The 24,694-nt window shown below is 43.1% G+C and overlaps 1 protein-coding gene across 1 annotated transcript in view; it reads left to right on the top strand.

Moving 5' to 3' along the window:
- Nucleotides 1–24,694, top strand: part of TCERG1L (transcription elongation regulator 1 like) — a 100,481-nt gene that overhangs the window by 45,093 nt on the left and 30,694 nt on the right. Inside the window, exons 5-6 of the mRNA XM_069863362.1 lie at nt 15,616–15,741; nt 24,210–24,304. Of these exons, the coding sequence (XP_069719463.1) occupies nt 15,616–15,741; nt 24,210–24,304 (221 nt within the window). The remainder of the gene's footprint in view (nt 1–15,615; nt 15,742–24,209; nt 24,305–24,694) is intronic.

The raw sequence follows: 24,694 nt of genomic DNA, 5'->3' as shown, positions 1-24,694 counted from the left end.
CTTATTAATTAAATTATTATCCTTGGTACTATTTAACTGAAGTGAAAAATTGGGTGTATTCCTTAGAAAAGACTGATGATAGTTTTCCATGTTGTCTTTCTGCTGTACATTTGTATATGGGCACCTGTATGTGTATATCTATCTGTCTGTAGTTATGTGTCATGCTACTATTTTTCATTTAACTGGAGTAATAATCTTCTTATAGGGCAGTTTATTAGTCTGATGGAATAGCAGTGAGGTGACTAAGCTCCTATGCTATCCATTTTTAACTAAAGAAAAACAGAATTCTGTGTCAAAATTCATAAGCCAGCTAATGCATTTTCCAGTTTGCTGTGACGCCCCCGAGTCTCTTGTGTCTGTGCCAGACGGTACCATAACCTGCTGAGAGACCTGTCCTTTCTAGAAACAGAAATTCATTTTAGTATCACCCTTCACCCTGATCTCATTGCCATTCTTCTATTTCCAATCTCAGGTCATTGAATATATTATTTTTGCTGCTTTCCAGTACAGTAGAAAAATAGATCTTCACTAGCAATTTCCTTTTTTTTTTTTTTTTTAATTCAAAAATAGGAAAACTGAAATATAAAGCCACAGGAAACCCAGACAAAGAACTGCAAAACAGTCAGAGTAATGTTGCCAAAACCAATGATGCTGCCAAAATTGAAAGTGGTGTTTCTATTTGGATAGGAAACTATAGTAAAGTCTTGATTTATAAAATGGTTCATTTTTTCTCCCTGCCTGCTCAAGTGCTTCATGGACAGTACATCTTGCTGGTGTCTACTGGGGCTGTGCATCGGGTGGGGCACTGCTGGTGCTGGGAGTTGGGCACCTTTGGGGATGTGTTCCTTCACCTTGCCACCTTGTGGATGGAATAGCCACTGACTTGTAAGACCTGTTGACGCTTCAGGGGGTTATTTTACCTAAAGACTTGCTTAGCCATCTATATAAAGGATCATAAGAACGGATGCTGTTATCCCCATGCCCTTGAAGAAGGTGAAATACCATCTGCCAGGACTGAAAGGGTTCTCCCATGAGTGCCTTCAGCACGTACTCACAGTAAGCCTTGTCTCCTCTGAAGAGTGTCGTGGAAACTGTGCCTTTTAATGACAGATCTGTATATAGTTGCTACTGAAAAACAAGCTGTCCGAGGCAGTTTTATGGTCCATGCTTAGAAAGATCCTTGCTGTGCTTTCTAGGTGTTTTCTTTGCCAGCAACCCTCCCTTTCTGAGTTGACTGTGAACCAGTAGATGTTTGGCTCGGCTTTGGCTCCACATTCAGTTCATTCACTGGAACAAGGGAAAATTGCTCGCAGATCAGCCTCTTTACACTTTTACCACATAAAGAGGAATGGAAAAATGAGGGTGAATCTGGCAGTATTTCACCCAGCAAGTCTGACTGTGGCTTGCACGCTCTGGGGAAAACGTGCTTTTAAACTCCTGGTGTAAATACTGTTCATACTTGGCCTGTCCTCAGTAAACAAGCAAACGTATTTGCATCTCATTGTTAAATTTGCTTCAGATTCTCTCTGTTTTCCAGCTGAGAAGTCTGGGGTCTGTTAGCACGTTCCAGGTGAGGGAGCACTCAGCAGTAGTGCGCAGGTATGCACCATAAATTATCATTACCCTATGTAACTGCTTTCATGGTAGATGCTAGGGAGGATTATAAACAGTGATTGACATTCTTCTACCCCTTTTGTTTTTTTGAGGTGGCTGTCGTCACTGCATCTTATATAGCATCCCACGTACTGCAAGCGTGCTGGAGATTTTCTCCAGTAACCCAGTGCAGGAGGTGGGGAAAGGCAGAGAAACAGGCTATCTTTGCTCTGGCCTTTTGCTGGTTTTGGTTTGGAGTGGGAAAAAGGACAGAGCAGGCTTTGCTAAATCTTTTAGCAGCTGAGCAGTGTCTGTGCCGGCTGAAAACATTTCTTGCAAGGATTCAAGCAGCAGCACCTTTACAGACCAGTGAGGGCAGCTACTGCTCAAAAAACGCAACACGTTTTGCAGTCTGAAGCAGAGGGAAGAAGCTAATCAGATTCAGAAAGTGCTGAATATTTTTAATGAACGTATGTGGACCTGTCAAAGAAGCAGAGTAAGGAAGGAGGGTTCAGCAAATGTGGCTTCTAGGTGGCCTCAGCTGTAGCCAACCAAAAATGGCCTTGAGGGGAAACGTGGTGTGACATTGAGGAGAAAGCAGAAGCAGAGGTGAGGGACTGAATGTAGCTGGACAAGCCTGCAAGGTTTGTAAAAAATAATTTTTTTTGTTGTTGTTCCTGTTCAATTTCTCCTATGTTCAAGCAAAAAAACTTCTCTTGTCCTTTGCAAATAAGCAATGTTGTCCCGTATGACCTAATCATGATGAATGTTGCTTCTAAAGGTAGCAAGTCTTTGGACCCCAATTTTCACTAATTTTGGGGGTCATAAAATGATAACAACAAAAATAAAAATAAATTGCTGTGTTTCTGTATTTGATTCTTATTACTGGCAGTTAGACACAGGGATTGAAATTATTAATTTAATTGCTCTCCTCTTTTCAGTAGTAAATGGCTTGTTTACATTCCAGGAATTTTTACAAGCTAATCTTCCCTGTTGCTGCCAACAGTTTGGCTGGAGCAAGATGAGCAAATGGTGGGTTCTCAGGGGAAAGCAGGATGACAAGTGCCTGCATCGCCTTGTCGTGGTGCAGCTGGTGGTGGTGTCATTTACTTGGGTGAGTGCCCTTGGGGTTGGAAACACGCTGCCCAGGGAGGTGGTTGAGTCACCTTCCCTGGAGGTGTTTAAAAGATGGGTGGATGAGGTGCTGAGGGGCATGGTTTAGTGATTGATGGGAATGGTTGGACTCCATGATCCTGGAGGTCTTTTCCAACCTAGTGATTCTGTGATAGTCCTCCTAAATAATATTGTATATTGCATATTATATATACAATGAAAGAATTGGACCAGGTACAGATTTATTCTGTTTCCTTATTACCGGTTCTTCTGCCTGTGACCATCCTCACCAGGAGGAATACATTTCTCTGCTAGGTTTGGTTTATATTGGGTAATGAGTTCCTTCTCATGCTTCTTACCCAACCTGCTCAATCTTAGTTACACATTTCCTTAGGTTATTAACTTCTTTTTCAAGATTTTTGAACTTTATCCCTGATTCTTCCTCTCAATTAAAATCAAAATCCCACAGGAGGCATTAGAGAGACAACAGAAATGAGTTAAATGTGAAATGCTGTCAATGATTTTTATAAGCAGGCTGTGGTTTCGCTGCAGCCTCGTGCATTGGATTTTCATTCCTAGTAGTTAGCTCGAAGCTATGGAGCTCCCCACAGCAGCAGCTGGGTATTACATGCATTTCTCAAATCAGACAAGTGCTATGTGTAGTGCCCAGTATGAAAATCCCTCTCAGACTTAATGCCTCAAGCTCAGACCGCAAAGGAGTATTTTGTAAAATGGGTCAGCCACTGTGGTGAGAAGGTTATGTAGATGCTGCATTGGGCACAGCACCTTTCCCTCTTAAAATCACAGTGTCTGTGTTGTGACGGCTGTGTCCACGTGGGAGCACAGCGTGTTCCAGCTATGGAGTAAGGCTAGTGTGTGCCTGCCTTACAGGACAGACGTGCTCATTAACTACTGCTGAGGAATTGATTACTGCATGGTTTCGCTCATCAGTTCTTCAATTTTCTGTTCCTTCCTGTAGTATCCAGGAATTTGTTGGAGATCCTTTCACAGTTTAATGTTTTTCTTTAAACCAGTTTTGTTACTTGGCAGTGTTGCAATAGCTTAATTACATTTAAATGAGGCTGATGCACACATACATGTATATATAGCTAAATATAGGTCCAGGTCCCTGTTTGCTGATGGTCCTTCTGATGTGTGACGTTCTTCTGGTGCTGCCTTGAACAGAGATGCAACCTTGTGCCCATTCAGCTGGAATAGGGATGACAGATAGGGTGGGAGTGGATGTGATGGAGGTCCTTAATGTCATGAGAGGTGTGGGCAGTTGTAACAACTGTTATAGTATCTCCATGCTGTTTTCTTACCCCTTTTCTCTATATATCACTACATCCTTGCTCCATTTCCATACCCTTTCCACAACATATGCGTTTAGCTATGGATGGCAGCTGGCTGCTGGTTGGGAAGGACCTTTGCTGTCATGCAGTATATCCAGCCCGCAGCTAACATTCTTATGGATACAGTACTGCAACACATCTTTTTCATGTTTGTGAGTTTAGACCACCTTTCAAACCAGGGTTCTCCATGCAGCCAATAGGAGTTACCCATTTGCAGTGCAGCCAGTGCACTTGTGGTTGTTTTCCAGGTACGTGCAAAGGTCATTTTGCTATGTTTTCTATAAGTTGATCTTATATCCCATTAGATTGTTCATAGCAGCTCCATCCCTTGCTGTGAATGTATTTTAGTCTGAAAAATCCACAGAACCCGGGACAATTTTGAGTAAAATTTTGAACTTTGGATGATGGGGAGGGCTTAGATTTGCTCAGTGCCAGAATTTCTTCTTGTGTCTGGATTTTACAGCACTCTATTCTTCTGCTCTGTGAGTTTGTATGCATTCACAGTTATTATCAGTAAGAAATAAGCAATTGATGGCATTTCGAGAGTAGTGTGATCTGCCTCTGAAACAGTTATTTTTTGTGAGTCCTCACCACAAAAGGAAACAGCAGCTAAATCTGCCACTGTGAAGAAAGCTCTTTTTGAGTGTGTAGATTCAATACTAGCATTTTATTTCATATTTATAGGTTGTCTGTTGCTTTAGGCTTTTCTGATGTTGGTTAGTTGGGTTTTTGTTTGATTTTTCTACGCAGAAGTGGAATTCCTCTAAGTGATATTAAAAGAGCAAAGCCCAAAGCCTGCCTTACATCAGCATTGCTTTGCGAGTCCCTCTGGAAGCGTAAGGTAAAGCCTTTCCTGAGTAGAGCCAAGCCACTGAATATTTAATACTCTTTGTTAATACGTTCTCATTACATTTCAATTTGGATGTAAAAAAGAATCATTGTGGTTCACATTTGACTTAGAAATAAGCATATCTTGGAGTACCTGCTGGGTACTCTTATTGAGTGTGGGATTTTCAGTGTTGCATCAGTGATTTGAAAGTCAACAAAATTATACTGTTAATAGGTTTTCTACTCTTTGGTCATGAGCTCACTTTTGAAAGCGACATTCTTGGGCTTTACACCGCTGATAATTTTTGCTGTCTTTAGAAACCAAAGAAGATTCTCTCTGTACACAGCAGAATGCAATGAATGTACATGCAAACATGCAAGAATGAAATTTCTGACAAAGCAGAGGAATTAAAATGCTGGTTTGCTAGCAACAACACAAGGTGCTGGAATAGATTAAAATATTATAGGAAAGGAAGCAAATTTCCTGTTTTCCCATGCCTGAAACCAGCTGCACTGACAGGACACTGCAGTCACTGGGGAAGCCTGTATTTGTAGAGATTTCAGCCTCTCCGGAGCAGTCAGCCCAGCAGCACTGCACTTTAGCCAGGTAAGCAATGTAAATCTTCTAGCTCTTTGCCTCAGTAAAAAGATTAAGCTGGAAAACAGCAGGAGCAAAGACCCCATAGTTTTCATGGAAATCGCTGACCTCCCGAGCCATGCAGACTGAACGAGATGACCCCAAGACCTGAACAGACCTGTTATTAGCTCAAGAGGAGGATTCATTGGTGCCAGGGCTGTTTATGGCCAGTGTCCATTAACTGGCATGTAAACTTCTAGGCTGGCAGCATAGGCAGCACCTGCTGGAACGTAATTGATAAATGCTGCCATGTGGTCGAGTCTGTGCACATACAAGGCTGCTAAAATGTATTTTCCATTTCTTGTCTTGTTTCTGAACTGTTTAAGGTGTGAAGTACTATTAAATATTTTTGTTTTCTTCACGAGGCTGCTGGCATCTTCCCTTTGACTCTAGTGGGCTCTGATGAGAGCTTTTCAGTAACAAGCAACACCGGTGTGTGATCTCCATCTCTCAGCAGCAGAGGCACAGCGATCTTTCTTGTTTTCTCTTTAAGTCAGTGAACTTTATGATGGGTGCCATTTGCACAGCAGTCTCCAGCAGAAAAATAACTTCCCTGATTTAAAGATGGCCTATAAATAACGAATACATTAGTGGTGCATCTTGATTTTATAAAAATATCATAGAATTAATTTGAAATGCACTGAGGCATTGAAGCTTTTGTGTTTAAAAGCTGATATATGATAAGACCATGGGGCGTTGTACATCCCTGCTTTGCTGTGGTTTCCTGTTGTGAGGTCTCCTGCGGCAGGACTGCTCGCTTGCCTTCTGCTCCAGCTCTGTACTGCTCCGTAGCAAATCCTGATCCAGTGGGACGTGTCCTTGCCCATCGCAGAGGGGTTAGAACTAAATTATCGTTATGGTTCCTTCCAACCCAAACTATTCTATGAAATACCGCACCTGCGAGATTCCTCTTTTCTGAAGTTCGGCTGCTGGGTTGGTATTGTGGTTTAGGGGAGCAGAACTGATGACCTGGGAGGCGGCCTGGGAGATTCCTGAAGTGGCTGCAGCATTCCCACCTCTCCCTGACTGCCTCCTGGTGTGGCCGCAGGGACAGGGTGGTGCAGGGCAAGCTGGGTGCATTCAGGTGCATCGGTGACACAGGGCCAATACGGAGTCCCAGCTGAGCCCATTAGGGTTTGCAGCTGAAGGTCTTGCAGACATTTCTATTTCAGTTGGAAAATGACTCTTGCAGGTCTTCCTTTTGGCTTTGACATGATTTAAAATTGTCCGTGAAAGGTGGCTGTGTTTGAACAGGCTGGGTCCCTCCTGCTGCCCAGGCTGTTACAGACTTAAAATACACTGAAAGTGTTGTTTTGAAGAAACTTGCTTCGTTGTTCCAGAAAGTTACCATGCTGCCCTTGGAGTACTGGCTTGGTGACCTTTATTTCATCTTCCAAGTGTGCATAACAGCTTGCTGTGCTTACAGTGAAGGTCTTGGGTACGTGCAAGGCACCAGCATCTCCACCTTTAGCTGCCCACTCAGAGGACAAAGCTGCCAAACCTGGTGAGAATTAGCAAGTCTTTTCTGATGCTTCATCCAATCTCTGGTCCCTGTGCAGGTGGCAGGACATCCATCAGATCCTGGCTCCTGTGATCGGGGAGTGGGCACCAGCAGTGGTGCTTCCCTTAGGGGAGGAAATTATTTGTCATCAGTGTCTCACCTCCTTCCCCCTCAATTTTAGTTCCTGCACAAGGGTTTGGCTTGTGTGGTTCCATGCTGGAGAGGAGTTCTCTATCCCCATTTTGGTGACAGTCCAGAAGGTGTCATTTTTGTGTAGTGCTTTCTCTGAGAAGTTGCCACCTGTGCTGAGAGCAGATGGGATTGATGGAAATGGATCTCTGCAGCAGTGAATTCTCTCCAGAGTGCTTCAGTTCTGCCTGAGAGACAACTGTGGGACCAGATTTACTCATCTCCTCCCTCTTCCAGGCAACTTCTTCCCACTTTGAATTATTAGGTTTTATTTTTCTTATTTAGTGTGAATTATTGAGGATGTTTGCCTTCATTTCATTACAAAATAAATATCCTTTAATTTCTTCCTTTTCTCTCATTAGTAGGTCAGAATTTGACAGGCAGATAATTATTAGCTAAAATAACAGGGGGAACAATTCTTTTTTGTGTATTTATGGTTAGGAAACAATCTGTTAGAGGTACAGCAGCTGAGGGAAGTAGGTCCAGTAGAGATTTTGGGAGGACCGGGTTTGCCTGAACAGCATCCATGGTGGATAGTCAAGAGTGGTGGATCTCAGTCTGTGGGAACCTGCTGGGGTTGCTCTAGTCTTGAAATAAATTAGATGACTCGTAATACTAAGGTTCATTAGGTATCTTGATCAGTTATGACTCTAACAGTTCTTATATGTAGTTTTAATGAAAGTATCCCTCTGATTTTGTATGCGTGAGTGTATCGAGGTGGTGGCCTGGCTTGCTTGTCTTGGATACCATTCACAGGGAGTGGAATGGTTGATGTTCTTACCAAGAGATTGGTAAGGGATCATGCTTATGATAAAGAGTGGTGATTTACTGTTATACATTATTATTGGAATGGGTCCAGAGGAGGCTACAAGGAGGATCAGAGGGCTGGAGCACCTCCCATACGAGGACAGGCTGAGAGAGTTGGGATTGTTCAGCCTGGAGAAGAATTGGCTCTGAGGAGATCTTGGAGTGACCTTCCAGTACCTGAAGGGGCTACAAGAAAGCTGGGGAGGGACTGTTCACAAAGGCTTGTGGTGATAGGGCGAGGGGCAATGGGTATAAACCAGAGAGGGGCAGATTTAGACTAGACATAAAGAGGAATTTCTTAACCATGAGAGTGGTGAGTCCCTGGCCCAGGTTTCCCAGGAAAGCTGTGGCTGCCCCATCCCTGGAGGTGTTCAAGGCCAGGTTGGATGGGACTTCGGGCAGCCTGATCTAGTGGGAGGTGTCCCTGCCCATGGCAGGGGGGTTGGAACTGGATGGGCTTTAAGGTCCCTTCTAACCCAAACCGTTCTATAATTCCATGGTTATTTCTTGTAACCAACAAGGTCTGCAAACCAGTAGATGGGTAGGCAAAGGCAGACTTTGTGGTGTTTTTAAAATCTATTCTTGGCTGGATTGTTTCAGGCAAAAGGATTAATATTCTCAAAAATGCCTCTGGTTTATATTTGTCTTTAACCATCTAATCCCGATGGTACAGAACGAGTGCTTCAGTTAAATGTGGTTTTCATATTTTTGAAACAAATACGTAACTGGAGGCAAATATGAAGTATGTTATAAAAGGTGAGAAAAGATGAAAAAGATGAATGGAAGTGCTTTTATTATTTGAAAAAAACCCTAAGTTTTTGAAGTGAGAACCTCAGTGATATTTTCGCTGCTGAATGAGATTGTGGCACAGGCTGCACTCTTGCTGGGCTCTGGAGCATCCTGCTCTGCAGCAGGTGTGGTGGTTGGTGCCTTTGTGGAGCATGGTGGCCATGGCTGCAGTTTGGCTGACAGCAACCCATAGTTGTACTTCTCCGGGCAGGTAGACAAATGTGGCTTTTTTCTTGTGGGGAACCTTCTGCCCTGGTCTAACCTTTGCATCCTGTATTTCCATACTTATTCTGAATACGAAGCCTTGCTGTGCTGTACATAAGGCGAGTAAGGGGGAGCTCTTGCAGCCCAAACGGCCGCATTGCATCCATGTAGGAGTGCACAGCAGTAACCATCTTTGGTGCACAGCATTGCAGCTGGCAGTGCATTACCTGCCTTGCAGCTCCATCCCTAAAACCCAGTGCCACATGAGCTGATCATCATTTTCAGAGCAGGTGGAGACCTCTGCAAGCGTCCTGGGCACATGGAGAGCGGTACCAGGTGGGAAGTGTGGCAGTGGCCCTCTAATCCTCCACCCCTACTACGTATGAAAGACAATTTCCTATTTCACTGTGGGTTTCTCACCAAGCAAATGTTTCAATTGTGTAGCTGGGTTTTAGAAGTTTTTACAAACCTTCTCCTGATTGCTTCCTGCTGCCTTTACCCACACATGTTGTGCTCTTATGGTTGATGCCATTTATGAGGCAGTCTTGCAAAGCCATTAATAAAAACAAGTTCTGAGATATATTTAGAGAAAATAAATATGAATGATAAACTGTGCTGTTCAATAATGCATGAAGATCTTTCGTCCCATGGCATAAAGAGTAGCTTTGCAAGAGGCAAATAACTTGTGGGAAGAAAAGTTTTGGTTTTGGGAGCATGATTCAATGCCCATAAAGCTCAACAGAGAGACTTGTGCTGACTGCACAGGGGATAAGATTAGACCTATGCTATAGATATTTTCACTATGAATATGTTAAAATAAATTATGTGGCCCCTGTTCTGATGGGCGCGGTGCTGTTAAAGGCTCCTTGAATCATACTGAGGAAAATTAAACTCAAATCCTTGCTGAACCACTGAATTAGCTCTAAGATAATGTTGATGTGACATAGTTCAATTGGAAAAGGTAAGAATTAAAACTATAACAGCAGCAGCAGGAAAATACCACTGCTGTAGCCATCTGCAGAACTATACAGGACCTATGTCACATTAATTTTGCCATGGGCAGCATGACTCCTGTTAACGTGGGTTGTTAGCATCCATGTGCTGTGTAATAGAATGATGAGGGTGAATGGGTCTTCTGAGGCAGAAAGTAAACATTTATGAAGAACAGTTTTGCCCTGAAAATCTGTCCTGTCTCTTTCAATGGGTCATGAGCATCGGTAATGTATCTGCTCCCTCTCCCGAGGTCTGTTTTGGCCACAAGCAAGTAGAGGAGAAAACAGGCAACAGTGATCTGTCTATATGGTATGGAGTAAAAAAAATAAATAGCCTTTAAATACTGTTTGCTAGAAATAACAAAGGTGGAAAAGTTAGTCATCTGTTCTGGGAAAAATCTGCTATTTAATTTGACTCCTGATAAATGTCTGGGGATGATGGCTTCTGCTGGCAGTGGGGCACAATCCATCAGGTATGTGATAGGGAATTGTCCATTCCCTTCTTTAGATGCTTAAGCAACAGCATAACAGTGACAATTCAGACATTCTGGGTGATGGGGTTGTCCATTATAACCAGTCCCAGTTTGACCGGAGCAGCTATGGAATGTAGTCTTCCTGAGCTGTCTGGGAACCAAGAAGAGAGAAAGCGTGCCCGGGGGTTGAAGGTGATCTTGCCCTGAAGCTGTGGCAGGCAGGGAGCTGTGTTCTGCCAGCCCTGGCTTTGGGCTATTCATAGGCTATGCTCCCTGCTCCCATTGGGAAAGCTTTTGCTACCTGAGGTTTTGCTAAGCCCTGAGACAGCGTCCAGTGCTGGGGCTGTACCAGCCATTGTCCTTCTGCTCTGCTCCTGGTGACACACCAGAGCTGGGGCGTGGCAGTGCGGCAGTGGGGACCAGCAAGCTGGAAGCAGGTACGTGGAGCCTTAGGCACCCCAGCTCTCCGCTGGGTTCCATCATCAGGGATGGAAATCAGTATCTGCTCATCATGGATGCAAATCAGGGTGACGTATCACTTGCCAGAGGATCTTTAGATTTCTGAACCTTCCACTCATCTGCTTTTGTCCTCCTTTTGTCCTTGTAATGTCCTTGTTTCAGTTAAATCGAGAGGTTGCTTGCTTGTGTTTGTAAGCGACAGTAAAATGCATCTGCACTGAAATAATCTTAAAAATGGGCAGATGTTCTCAAAACGCATGACTTGCTAGTCAAGGCTCCTTGGCTCTAACAATAATCAGAAACTTCATAGAAAAGATCACTTTTATCCTCCCCCTCCTCAGTACTGTTTTATAGAAAAATCTGTTGAAACCTAATCATAAAATACACAAAGTCTGTGTGGGTGGGTGTTAGGTTCTTTATGGTTCATGTTTAGGTCTTATTCCAGGTTATGATCAGTTCATGCTGAAAGCTTACATTGCATTATGACATTAAACTCAGTTCACAGAGTTTATTTGTATTCCAAATCCATCTATTGCAAAGTCTGCTTTTTATGAGTGTTAAGAACTAGAAAGCATAAATATTTATTCCTTATAGGTTATGATTGCTTTAAATCATTCAAGCTTATTTGGTGAGCATCAGATATAATTAAACTGAGCAGTTGAACTCAATCCACATATATGAAATTATAATATACATATGTACATATACATATGTATATGCTTGACTCCAATATGGATGGAAGCTGTGAGCTAATTGCTTTCATCTCATCAAAAGATGCACTGATAATTTTATTGTTCTGGGTGTGATAATAAATCAACATAAAGAAGCTGTTGAAATTCTATAATGGCAAGTCGTGTTTCAACATTCAGCATACACTTTGGGAACTAAATGAGCAGAGCTTATCTCAAGTGGTGTGTGCCTAGCTATAGGGAGATAATTAAGGACATTATGAAAATTATTCCAATTTTGGATGTAGAAAATTCCTTGTATAGAGAAATTCATGTGCATACCTCAGTGGATGCTTACGTCCACCTGATGTCCATTTAAAACTCAGAATATGGGTGTGAACCTACAGATGTCTGCAAGTGTAACCCATGTAGGTGTCATACTCTGCATGGTTGGAGTTCCAGTGCAACAGTCTCCTGCAAGCATGGGAAGCAGTGGTGGGACCAGTGGCATTTTTGGAGCCAGCTGTGATTTTCTCCCCTGTACAATAACGCAGCCACTAGTAAATGGTGGTAGTGGTGTGAGGCATGATGCCTGGCAGTTCCTCAAAGAGCTTGTCCAGAAAGTACAGGGCTGCTTGAGACAAGCCTGTCACCCTGGGGAGATCTTCAGCAGCAGGAGGGGACCTCGGCTGAGCCCATTTGGTGCCAAAGCTTCACGTCTATTAGAAAAAAATTCTTTATTGAGTGGTAAAGCTCTGGAAAAGGCTGCCCAGGGAAGTAGTGGAATGTCCTTCCCTGGAAATGTTCAAAAAATGTGTAGATGTGGCACTTTGGGACATGGTTTAGTAGGCGTGGTGGTGCTGGCATGGTTGAACTGGATGATCTTAGAGGTCTTTTCCAACTTTCATGATTCTATGATTCTGTGATCCGTAGGCGTGAACCTTTCCCCTTTCATTTGCAAATTTCAAGGTAGGAAAGGACAAGCCAGAGATTGCTGGCCATGCTTATCTCCAGTACTTTTTTGATTTGTTTTTATCTTTAAAGACAGTAATTTTGGATAGATTCAGGATGGCTGCATAGGGTTTTCTGAGTATATTGTCTTAGCTAGCAAGGCAGCCATGTAAATGTACCTGACCAGGATCAGAAGAGACCAGGTGATGAAATACTGTTTTAATCTGCCTCTGATGCTGCTGGTAGCGATAGGATGGAAGTGTTTTTTTGTTGTCATTAAAAGTATTTCAAAAATCCAAAGAAAGCCAAACAACTCTTGTTATATAAAATATTCTTCATGGAATTAATTACGTAGTAATGTACATCTAAATTGCACATGGAAATCTGAGCCTAAGAAATAGTCTCCAAGGATAGAGAAACCAGAATTTTAATCCATTCATCTGTGTGTCCTGTTGGTCATCTCCCTAAAGCTGGAGTGTCTGATGTGAGTCTGCTGTTGCATGGATTATTCCATAAAATCAGAGGCACCTGAGACTTCAGTGTTGGAACTGATGGTTCCTCAGTGTCTCTTTATATCAGAGAGCTCATCAAAGTTAATAGTTTTGCCAGGGGCTTTGACAGAAGCAGAAAAAAAGAAACTCATTGCCTCAGGTCCGAACATTGTCTTGAGCTGGAAAATGGTTCACTGTCTTGTTAGAGATGGCCAACTTACAAGCGCCTCCAGTTACATTATTGTGCTGTAGGTAGCACAACAAACATGACACTGACCTGTTCCTCTGTAAGTGCTTTATTTATCATTCTTACTTCAAAGCAAGTGTGGATTAAATTTATCTTCGTACCTTACAAGGTAATTTCTTTATCGTGCTACTGATCGTGTCTTCCAGGAATTTCTCTTATCCTGACTTAATGCCAAAAAAAAAAAAAAAATACCCAACCCCCCAAAAGAGAAAGAGAAATAATAATAAAATGTTTCTGGTGCTTTTCCTGCAGCTGCTTGTAATTCATCTTTCTTGGATTCCCCAGGTAGCCCAAGCTCCTATAGCAGGGGTCTTTGTTAGCAGCCAGTTCTGCCATCCTGGGGAGGAGACCAGCAGGAGAATGCTGCGGGGCTGCTTTGTTGGGACAGGTAGTGGATCACGGAGGTCTTGTTGTTGCTGTCACCCCTCTCTCCCAACTCCACTGATCTTAGCAATCTCAGAGCATCTCTTGGTACCCATCTGGCTTTATTCTAAACCACCACAAGTCTGTGGAGGGTTCTCACTCACCATGTCAAATGGGGTGTCATGCCTGGGCATACACATAAACCTTATGGCTTGAGAAAATCCCTACTTTGTGTGTATATTTTTACATGTGCCTTGAGACATGTCTTCTCCATTGCCTGTCATGTACAAACCCCTGCTGGACCTGGGAGGATAAAATAGCATTGGCAGTGTCCTCTTGTTCAATCTTTTCTGCCCTTTCCACTGGCTGGCTGGCATGACGGTGGCTTGCCGATTAACCCTTGGGATAGGAGGGCTCTACAGGTAAAGGCCGAAGGTTGGGAGGAAGCCTGTAAAAATATTGAATGGGCTTCTTAACGTTCTTACAATTTTCAAGCCTCTTAGGAGAAGGGCAACAAAATAAAAACGTTGGGCTGTGACATAGTGATGTGCAATAGCTGCAGGGCTGTTGGTTCTTGCTGTGTGTCTATGTGCTCATGAACTCTTTCTGGGTTTATGGTGCAAATGGTGTTTGTTTGCAAAAAATACTTATCTAAGGTGACTTCTCAGTTGTCTCAAGGCCTAAAATACCCCCCTTTTGAATGTGTTGTGCCTTTTCAAGTGCTGGTAAGCAGGATGCATTGTACAGCTCTGACTGCAGAATGAGAAGGATGGCTGCGCTAGTCCACATCTCAATGCAATGAGAAAATTCCTCTTCGTGTTATGCTAGCCCAGGTGATATCCAAGCCTCTAGTTTCAAGGAAGGAAAAATGACCTTCATAATGATAGAATGTTATAATTACCTTCAAAAAAGCGACCTGTGTCCCTATTTTGGCGAGAGTTACATTTAATAATCTGCTTTGGTGCCTAGAATACGAGAAACAAAGATCACTGAAGAGGTTTCTAGTGTGTGAGTGAATTTTCCTAACAGAATGAAGGTTACAGAGATGATGCATGTTACTGTGAAATGCAGAGAACTTGGGATGAGAAGTGTTTGACAGCATGAGAGTAGTTAGTGAAACGAAAGGGCAGTAATTTCTACAACTTGTCTCTTGCTTGGGAGATAAAACGTTATTCCCAGAGTTTACCATAAACTAGGGATATGTGCATTTCAGTTTTGAAATGGTGGCTTCTAAGCAGGATGTGGAGACTGCTCCTGAGACACCTGAATTTATGTCTGAAATGAGATGATGTGGTGCGGGTCTTCCAGTTTCTGAAAAATGATTTCACTCACAGTTGATGGGAAACAAATACTCAGGGTTTGACCCCAAGTTCAGCAATAGCCACGAATGCTCAAGAATGAAGGTTTAATTAGCATAGTTTTAGCAGCAGACTTGGATTACAACTTTATCATGAGTAACATATATGAGAAATCTAGTGATTTTCTGTTTTGTGCATTGTCTGAGCAGACTGTGATTCCCTTGGATAAAGCTGCGGTATTAAATTATTGGCAAAATAATTTCCCGTGGATGGAGTGGGACAGGAACAGTTTGTGATCAGTAAGAACAGAAACTGGAGGTGTGTTATTCAGTCTTAAATAAGAAAACTGATCTTATTGTAATCTATTCTGAAAGCATTAATGTATCCTTACAAATTCTTGTTTTGAGGGTCTCATTTTTATTAATTAAAAATTTCCACCAATACTTATTTGCTGAGAATTAAAGGGCCAGATCAGAATAGGGTTTCAACTAAACACAAACCCTATTGTTTTAACCATGCAAACAAGTGTAAGGGAAAATGTTTAGCAGGAGGTTAAAAATGTGTTCTTTGAAATATGGACGGAAAAAAAATAGGTTTTTTAAGACGTTTTTGTTTACTGGAAACAAACCAAAAAAAGATTTCTTTATGGTTTGAATGCAGGTTCTGCCTCTAGAATGGATGCTCGTGTGGGTCCTTTGATGCCAACGCAAGTCACCCGGGTAACTGCTGTGTCTGCACCAGCAGTGACGTTCATGGCAACCAATTTAATGGATCAGACATTAACAGGTGTGTTTATGTTTCTATATACTGATTATATTACTGAAGCATATGTTGTATATTTGCATATTTCCAACCAAACTGTGCTTTCCATACTGCATAGAAATGGGGGACCCTTAAAAAATCAGCTCAAATTTTATGATGTTTGCTTTAGCTAATTGCGAGCATATTCAAAATGTTTTGGATCCTGTTTACTAAGTGTGGCAATCTGCAGTAGCTTTGCATTTGATGATACAAAAGGCAAGTTTCTGCAACGTCCTTGGGCTTTTCATTTCCCATGCCAGTGTTATTCACCAGCATTACAGTGATAATGTCATTATCTTTTGGATAGTTGCTCCATGAAGCCTCGTTGGCTGAAGCCTCCGAGGATGCTTTATACTGCTCTGTGTGATAAAACTGGTTTATTCACTGTCATGTAAATGTGTGTGTCTTGTTGTGAGAGGAGGGGCAATGCTGTTTCCAAAGGCTGGAGGAAGTCTTGTGGCTTTATTAAGATTTACATATATGCATTGCAAATCACGATTAAAAAGTGATCAGATTTTGATTGGAAATTGGGACTATCTTTCCTGATAATGTGAAATTTCTCTTAAAATACTATGGTTGTGATGTCAGAACCTCTGTTAATGGCACTCAATCACTGCAATGGGGCTGGATGGGTTGTACCTCTGCCTGACCACGCAGCCACAGAGAGGGGGTGGCAGCCCTTGCTGGCTGTGAGGCACCACAGGGTCCTGAATGCACCTTCCCAGCCATGTTTCATAGAAAAAACTGGGGTTTCTTAGGAATTACTAGGTATTGGTTATATATGATTCTTCACACCTGGGGTTAGTTAGTATGGTTGTTGAAGTGTTGAAGAGTCAGGAGTAAATGTACTTGTGCCATGTTTGTTCACGTATGGATTTTTGGTATAAAAGCTCCGACTTGTCCAGCTAAGTCATTTCCTTGGTGGGTATCTGGGGTTCACTGGCTCTACCCATGGCTAGGATTAAAAGTTTCATAAAACAGTTTTTGGTCAACTGTGCTAGGCAAATCCTTAAGTAGAGCTGGAGGCTCCCTTTGAAGCAGGTCTGCCTGCTGCTGTACCTGTCTGGAATAAGATCCTCTGACTGAACTTACGTTGCTGAGTATGCCAGCTCTGTCTGGAAATTGCTGAAAATTTTATGACACAGACGCTTTAAAACTGAAAGAAAGTTCATACACGTCTCTTTTGACATACTTCCTTTTAAAGTTTCTTGTCTGGTTTAGTTTGCTTTTGGTAAACACCTACTTCTTTTATCATCTCTACAGTTATTGTGCTTGAAGACCTGCATACTCCTCCTTAAAGTCACCAAGAATTGTATTGACTTGCTTTCTTGTCAGAAGCAAGTGAGACAGAGGAAGTACTAAAACTGTTCAAATAATGCAGGGGCAGAAGGATGAAGATTTGTGCAAAGGCTGTGCTGATCTGCAGCTTGTTGAAAACAGAAATAGTGGTTTCTAGTATATTTCATATCAAATATATTTCATATAAAATAATCTTTGTGTTGGCAGACTTGAAAACACAAACAGTCCTGATTTTATCCCTCATACTGAATAAGAATTTAACTGTATAAAGCCTTTAGATGACTAGATGACTTCTGATGATGAGGCCAACATGATATTTGGTCAATAGGTTGCCTAAATAAAGCGGCTCTGCTCTAGGGAGGCCATCACTTTTATATGAACACAGGTAATGTAAATAGGATGAACATTGTAATTTTTTTCCAGCTTTCTCTTGAATATACAAAATACCACCTTCTTCCTCCTTTTGTTGTCTTTGTTTTGCTGCCAACTACATTTAAGAGAGAAAATGGTAATTTCACTAAAGTATGGTATGGATTTTTATTTAATGTTTTTGAGGAGATCAGACTCTTTTGTATAGGTTACTTCACACTGTCATTATCTCCAGTGGAAAACCAATCAAAGCAGGAATCATAGTTAATAGCAAATGACAGTAATTAAAGTGGTTTTGTGCATCAACCCTGAAGTGCTACAGAAGAGCAAACGTGCACTTTAGGAAGCTGTTGGAAACACTGGGAAACTGATAATGTCCCATGGGTGGCCAGGTCCTCAAGTCGGTGGGCAGTGGGGGGCCAGGGCTGATCTGCCTCCCGGTTGTTGCAGAGCAGGACCTGGTGCTGAGACCTTCTTGTGCCTGGGTGGCAAATTCAAGCCTAGCAGCCTGCTCTGAGTCACCAGCATGGTCAGGGGGACAGTTATGGTGGAGATGTGTTACGAGAAGATACTGTCCTCCAAGTTTGGCATGGGGTTTTTTTTGTATATGTGGGGCTTCTAGGGGGTGGTTTGGTTTTGGTTGGTTTTTTTTTGTTTTGTTTTAAATTTAAGAGCCATGGACCTTGAAAAATGTATTCATTCATTGTCTCCAGCCCAGGAGCAGAGTAACACAGGGGTAGTCATTTCAGAGAGAGGACTGGGGCAGACAACTGGAATACTGATGTATAAACCCATGAATCATATTGAGTACGTACCACACTTTAACATACATACTGGGGCCTCTGCCATCATGTTTTGCTGCCAATGGTTGCAGTGGCAATATTAAGCCATCATCCAAATTTTATGTGGCATTACAGCCATACATTTGTTTTGCAATGTAGATAAGCCTTTCTTTGACTTGGTTTCTAAAAAGAAAATCAGCTGTTCAGGAAGATGTGGCACAGTTGGATTTTGCTCATGACAACACTAACTCCATGTTTCTCAAACGACAAAATTAACAAAATGTTCTGTATTTCTGGAGCAGAAGTAGTAAACTTTGCAATGGTCCTGGCTTCTAGTAAACATTTATTTTTGTATTGGAAGCTGGAAAAGCCCAGTCTCAACTACAAATCCAATTTTTTTGCATTACAGTTGGTACAAAAAAAAAGGAGCGATAACTACCACCTTCACAGACCTTTTCATGATTTTATAGATATTCAAAGTGTGGATCATTAAGTGCCTTGAAGATCAGAGCTGGGAACTTGATATTTAAAAAGAATCACATGTGAAAATGCAGGAAAAGGGATGTCAGGAAGAATCAGCGAAGGTCTTTGAATCAGAGCCTGGCTTAACCTGGGCCAGCTTGCAGAGCTGAAAAAACAGCCAGAGAGAGAGACCAAGAAACGGCGTAAACAAGAGGGAAAAGCAAAACCAGGTAGAAACACCCTGCTGATGGGAGTGCAGCAGCAGCTGCCTGGTGCTCGGGGAGGGAGGAGTTGAAAGAACAGAGCCCCCGTGCTGTGCCCAGTGGGAGCTGTGGTGCTGCTCTGCCGGCAGTGATGCGCGTAGGGATGCTTCTGCCTGTGCAGCTTTATGGGAAATAAATACACAGGTCCAGTCTGCGAGGGGGAGGGTGGTACGCTGCCCACTCTGCATCGTGTCCAAGGGAACGTGCTGGTTGGGGCTCTTCACCTTTTCTTTTTTAACAAGTACCATCTATTGGGAAGCATTGGTTGTGTGCCTGAAGAGTCCAACAATGAAATGAGTCTGTCCTTGACCTCTGCACCAGCCGTGTAACCCATGGTATGGTGCAGCAGACAAAGAATTTGTCCTTGTTATTCTACTGTTCCCATTACACATCTCCAGAAAATAAATAAGTGAGTGGGAAGAGATTGTTGAGGAAGGGAAAAAGCTCAAGAAGACATGTTCTTGTGGAAGGTGGACACATCACTTGTCAGGGCACAGAGAAACCGGTCAAAGCAGAAAATAGACACTAATTAAAGGGTGAAATAGTGTACAGGCAGGAGCAGACTTTGCCCAGAGAAGTTCTGTTTCCCTAAAGCAGTTATGATGGGCTGATGGTGGGATCCCCACCTGCTGGAGCAGGGAATGGACCCAGCTGATGTAGCTGGAGCTGAAATCCCATACAAAAAAAAAAAACTTCCATTGAGCTTAATGGAGGTTTGGCCTCTAAATACCTTTGCAAACCAAGTTTTTTTTAATCTGTTCTCCATAACTGCTTCTGGAGTGAAGCAAACTTCCCTCTTCCTCTCTAATTCTGCCTTTAATAAGACGTCTGTGATCATGCACCTACATCCTCTGTGATATACCCAAGATAATATTGCTATTTCACCTTTACTTTTCATACTGTGAATTATTCATATCTCTGTACCCACTGTGGAGCCTCAGAGAGGTCTCTTTAATCAGATATCTTTATCTTACCATCTCCAGCGCATCCTTCGAAAGCATTACAGCAACTGCTGGAATGCATTGTTACTAACTATGCTGCTAAATTTAGGGGCAAAAAAAGGTGTGTGGTTATGCTGGAAATATGTCACAGTACCTTAATTGTCAGGCAGTAGTTTATTTTATGCACTTAAGTCAAAGAGGGATTAAACAAAAAAAAAAAAAGGCTAATTAATGAAAGAGGTGTAAACCTAAGCAAAGATGTGCACCGTTTGCCAGCGGAGGGTAAATATGCGTCTTGCTGGCTCTCCTACAGTGTGTGGAGGAGAAATCCTTAATGATCTGAGAAGTCCTAACAGTGTTCAGCTTGATGTCCTCCCTGGAAAGAAGAGCAGGTCTGCAGGTCAGCAGCATGGGCTTCCCGCAGCCTTCCTTCCACCTCCACTGTTGCAGTTTCACCACTTTGCTTTTTGGGAGCTTGTTGTCCCTCCTTAGCGCAGCGAGTCTGAGCCCAGGGAGCGCTCCCTGCCCCGAGAGCAGCAGGCGACTGCTGGGCTCGAGGGGGAAAACAGGCTTGAATTCTTTTTCTTTTGACGTTATACTTAGGGAAAACAGTCGCAATGTTCAACTCTAGCTGTAAAAATAAATTGCTCCCCATGTGCACAATGACTTTCAGGACTTTCTTTATTTTTTCTTTATTTCCATCTTATTTTATATGTGCTGACTGTCTAACGTTTTGTGGAAGTATATTTCACATGTGAATGCCTAATGAACTGTGTGCTGCAGAAGTTCACCTACGTGTGCTGCACCAGTGATGCTTGTATTTTGAGCAAAAGCTACAGCACCCAAGTCCCTCCCTGGGGGTTCAGCTTTCCTGTTTGGATGCTGTGAGGGAGCTTTTCAAAGGAGGAAAACAAGAGAATGCCTCAGGCATTTGCAGCGTAGAGTGTCTCCATGCCAAGGACAGGTGAGGTCCTTGAGTGAGAGAGCTGCCCGTGCCGGAGAGCCTCCCTGCACCAGTACGTCCATACCCTCTATTTCAACCCAATCTTCAGTTACTAAAGAGCAAGGCAAGAGAAGCAGTGACAAAAGCAATTGTGCCATATGTTGTACCTTCCTTGGCATCAAACTGGAGCTCCCAGGGCTGTGCGAGTGTGATTTAGGTTCTTACTCCTATTTTATTTCTTCAGTGTTTATGGTGGGAAAATCCTCTGCTGCTGAATTTTGCGTGTGCAACAGTTTGTTTAAATTTGCCAACTGACATTTATATATTTGTATTAATGCTTTTAAAGCTAGGTAAACATGTTTTCTTGTTCCTCATGCATGTGTGTATGTTTGTGCATGAATGAAAGATCTTGGTTGCTTCTTAAACCAACATAATAAGGAAGACTGTAAAAGAATAAAAATTCTAGTAATAATAAAAGGCTTTTTTTCGTAGGACTAAACAAATAGGCAGAAGGAGAAAGAAGCAGAGATGGAAGAGGGGTTGGTGTGATTTCCCTAGAAATTATAAGAAGAAATAAATCCCAAGTCCATTAAGCATTGTTTCCCGTACTGCTCCATGTCCAGCTGCTCCGTGTTCGAGTGACAGTATCAAACGGCAGTTTGTTTGCTACTGTTTCATTAGCAGCTAATTGGCTTTCCAGAATTGCTGGTTTAGGGATTAAGAGCAGAAGAGTTGAGAGCTAGGAATGCAGAGACGTAACCACATTGCTCAGCAGCATTGCCCTCAAAGGTGCCCGGGATGTAGTTGGCTGGGATGCCCTGAGCCCAGCACCAGTGCCAGCTGCAAAATATGACCAGAGCCAGCTGTGTGCCTGCAAAAGCTGGCCCAAACCTGGGCTGTTCCATTAGCCAGCAAATTGTTGCAAGATAAATGACTTGCAGAGCAATGTTTGCTGCAGAGTGAGATGTCTCAAAGTTCCTTTCATCGTCTACAAACATATTTCCAGAAGGCATGCTGATATTTTGGTTTAAAAAACTCTGCAGAGGGGAGGGAGGCTGTACTGGACATATTGCACCTGCCGTGCCGTGCAGGGCTGGCTCGTAGAACACCATGGGAATGGAGAACAAGCAGCCAAGGATATCCCTGGGGAAGAGCACTGGGGGAGTCGGAGTGTTGTGAAAACCCAGGGCAAGAAAATGAAATGCCTCTGTGTAACAGTTAAGAAGCTGCATGCCGTCTTTCTTCTGCGATGTTTTAGAGCTGGAGAATATGTTAGCAGAGTTAAATTTAAGCAAGGTGCCCTAGTTGTGCTTCCACATCTCAAAGAGCAGTGACTGTAAGAAGCATCCCTGGTCCTCAAGTGTGCTTTTGTTGTGTTTGCTTTCCTCATGGGGCTTTAGCCTGGCTGGAACCACCATTTCCCAGTCCCAGCAGCTGCCTCCTGCCTTTCCAGGTCTGTGTGCTTGGCACTTCTGCTCACGGAGCCAACCTTGGCAGGGTCCCTTTGTTGTCCCTCCAATGTCCCTGGCCTTCCTGGCTGCTTTTCTGGGATTTCCTCCACTTTTCCAGGAATCTAGCAGGAGAAGGTAGAGGTGGGCGCTCGCGGGCAGGCTGGAGCTGGGTGTGACTTTATTGCATTCAGAGGTGAACGTGTCTGGTAATTCTTTGATTCCCTGTTAATAGATGTATCATGAAAGAAGATAAATGGAGAGACCCTTTTGATATGTATTAGCTGCTTCCTACTTCTGGCTCCTTTAATATGGAAATTAATTGATATGATTTGTAAATCTTCTTTTCACTACCCATAAGAGTTTAGTAAGTAATCTTGTGAGAAAAATGACATATATTTAATTTTTTATTATTGTGATGTATTCCACGGTGAAGCAGAGTCAAGTGGCAGAGACTCCAACCTTTTTCTTGTTGTGATTTCTGTTACCTGTGTGCTTATTCTGTACTCAAATTGATTTAACAGTATTTTGAAATATGAATCTGCCATATAATATGCAGTCCTAGAAAAGCAGTGCGTGCAGGTAGTTTATTGAAGCTACCATACTGAAGTTTTAGCCTGTTTGTCAGACAGAAGGTGCTCCAGAGCTCTTGAGATGGATGAGGGGTGAGGTATATTTTCCTTCACTCACAGTACTGGTAGCACCAGTGCATGTTTGTGGTGCCATCGCACTGGAGCTCACCGACGAGCCCAGGTGGCTGGGTGTAAGCTGGGTGTCCCCCCAGCAAAGCCACATCAGGAGGCTGTGGGGGCAGAGCCATGCGTGCGGGGATGGATTGCCGTGGTCTCAATTCCTGAGCAGTTTGAGCCTCCTGGGGCAATTCCAGTGCTGTACTGGAACCCATCAGGCACAGGAATGCTTGGTTATCCTTCTACGTTGCTTGTGAGTGTTTTATCGTTAAAGAGTTGAAATGTCATCGTTATTTGTTATTTAACTCTGCCTAACAGTTCGCAGGCTTTAAGGCAGAAGTCCGAGTCATGGGGCTGTGATCAGAGTTTGTAGACTTTCATTCTAGGGGAACACATTGGGTCCTGGAGCCTGGACAGCAGCAGGTCACCAGCCGTACGTGCTCCCCATTGGAGCCGTTGCTGTCACTGCTCTGTTCTGCCTTAGCAAAGGCGATGTCTGTAGCTGGGAAGAAGGAGTGGGAGGGGGCTACGTACACTTTCCCTGGGACTGGTTAACTTACAAAGAACGTACCCTGTCCTCTGTGCTGCAGGTGGGATGGGTGAGGAGACTAGAGAGTCCCCTTGCTCAAACCTCCAAATGCGTGTTTTAAGAGTAATGGAAAGACAAGAAGATGAAAAAGCCCTAAATTAAAGTTAAAAATTCTTTACTGTCTGTTAGTGTCTCTGTTACCAAGATGTACAAATTCTGTAGCCAGTGGAAATGCTTTAATGTTTAGCATTTCAGGGTGGAGGCAAACTGTTTGTAAAGGAGATGAATGTGTTCTTACAACTGCTTCCAGTGGAAAAGCAACTAACCCTTATCAGCAGTTCCAGTGGAGATTAACCAGTATCTCCTGGCTGGATGCAGAAGGGGCTCGCTGGCTCTGAGCTCCTCAGGGAGACTGCTGCTCCGAGGGGTGCATGTTCCATGAAGAAAGGGTTTGGGTTCAGGGAAAGCAGTACAAAAAGCTCAGTGCAATAAAAGCCTCACTCTACATTAGAGGAATGTGTCCCGTTAAAACACAGCATGATATTTAGAAAGGTGATATGGTCCTCAGCACACACATGCATGTAAATGAAGGACTGGGTGAGGGGAAGGAAGTGAAGAGAGGAGTCTCAGAGCCACAGGGAGTAGTTTTGCTTTTTCCTTGACAGTTTTCCTTTGTTGAGTATGTATTTAGTGCACATTAAAAACCAAGAAATTCTTTCCCCTCACAGATAATGGCAAAGAATCAAGTAGATCCTCCTGCCCACCGACCTTGATTTTACACACGGAGAGGAAGAGTACGGCTGTGGAAAGTGATGGTGATAAGGTCTGCAGAGGCATTTCTTCTTTTATAAACCTCTTTAAACTATTGAACTACACAAATCAGAGTCAGGATAAAGGACTGTCCTCTGGCTGGAGCTGCTCTGGTGATAGGGGATTGTTTCCTACAGTCAATTTTAAAGAGCTATCTGTTTAATTTATCTTGGTGCTTTATAGGAGCTCTGTCACTGTAGTGTCAGAGTATCAGAGGAGGGATGCTCGCGGCTGGTTTTCTCTGTGTGCTGGAGGAGAAGCGAGTCAATGGTGTGTGTGCGCAAACGTGGAGGTGTGACGCAGCCCAGGAAAAAAATCATGTTTTGAGAAGTTGAAATGGAGAAACAGAGTCTGTGATTTGCTCTGTCTCACTGTGGGGCTGGGTGAGCCCCTGCTCAGAACA

This window comes from Phaenicophaeus curvirostris, chromosome 9 (assembly GCF_032191515.1).
Source record: "Phaenicophaeus curvirostris isolate KB17595 chromosome 9, BPBGC_Pcur_1.0, whole genome shotgun sequence".
Taxonomy (NCBI): domain Eukaryota; kingdom Metazoa; phylum Chordata; class Aves; order Cuculiformes; family Cuculidae; genus Phaenicophaeus; species Phaenicophaeus curvirostris.
This window is presented reverse-complemented; position numbering and strand designations above follow the sequence as displayed.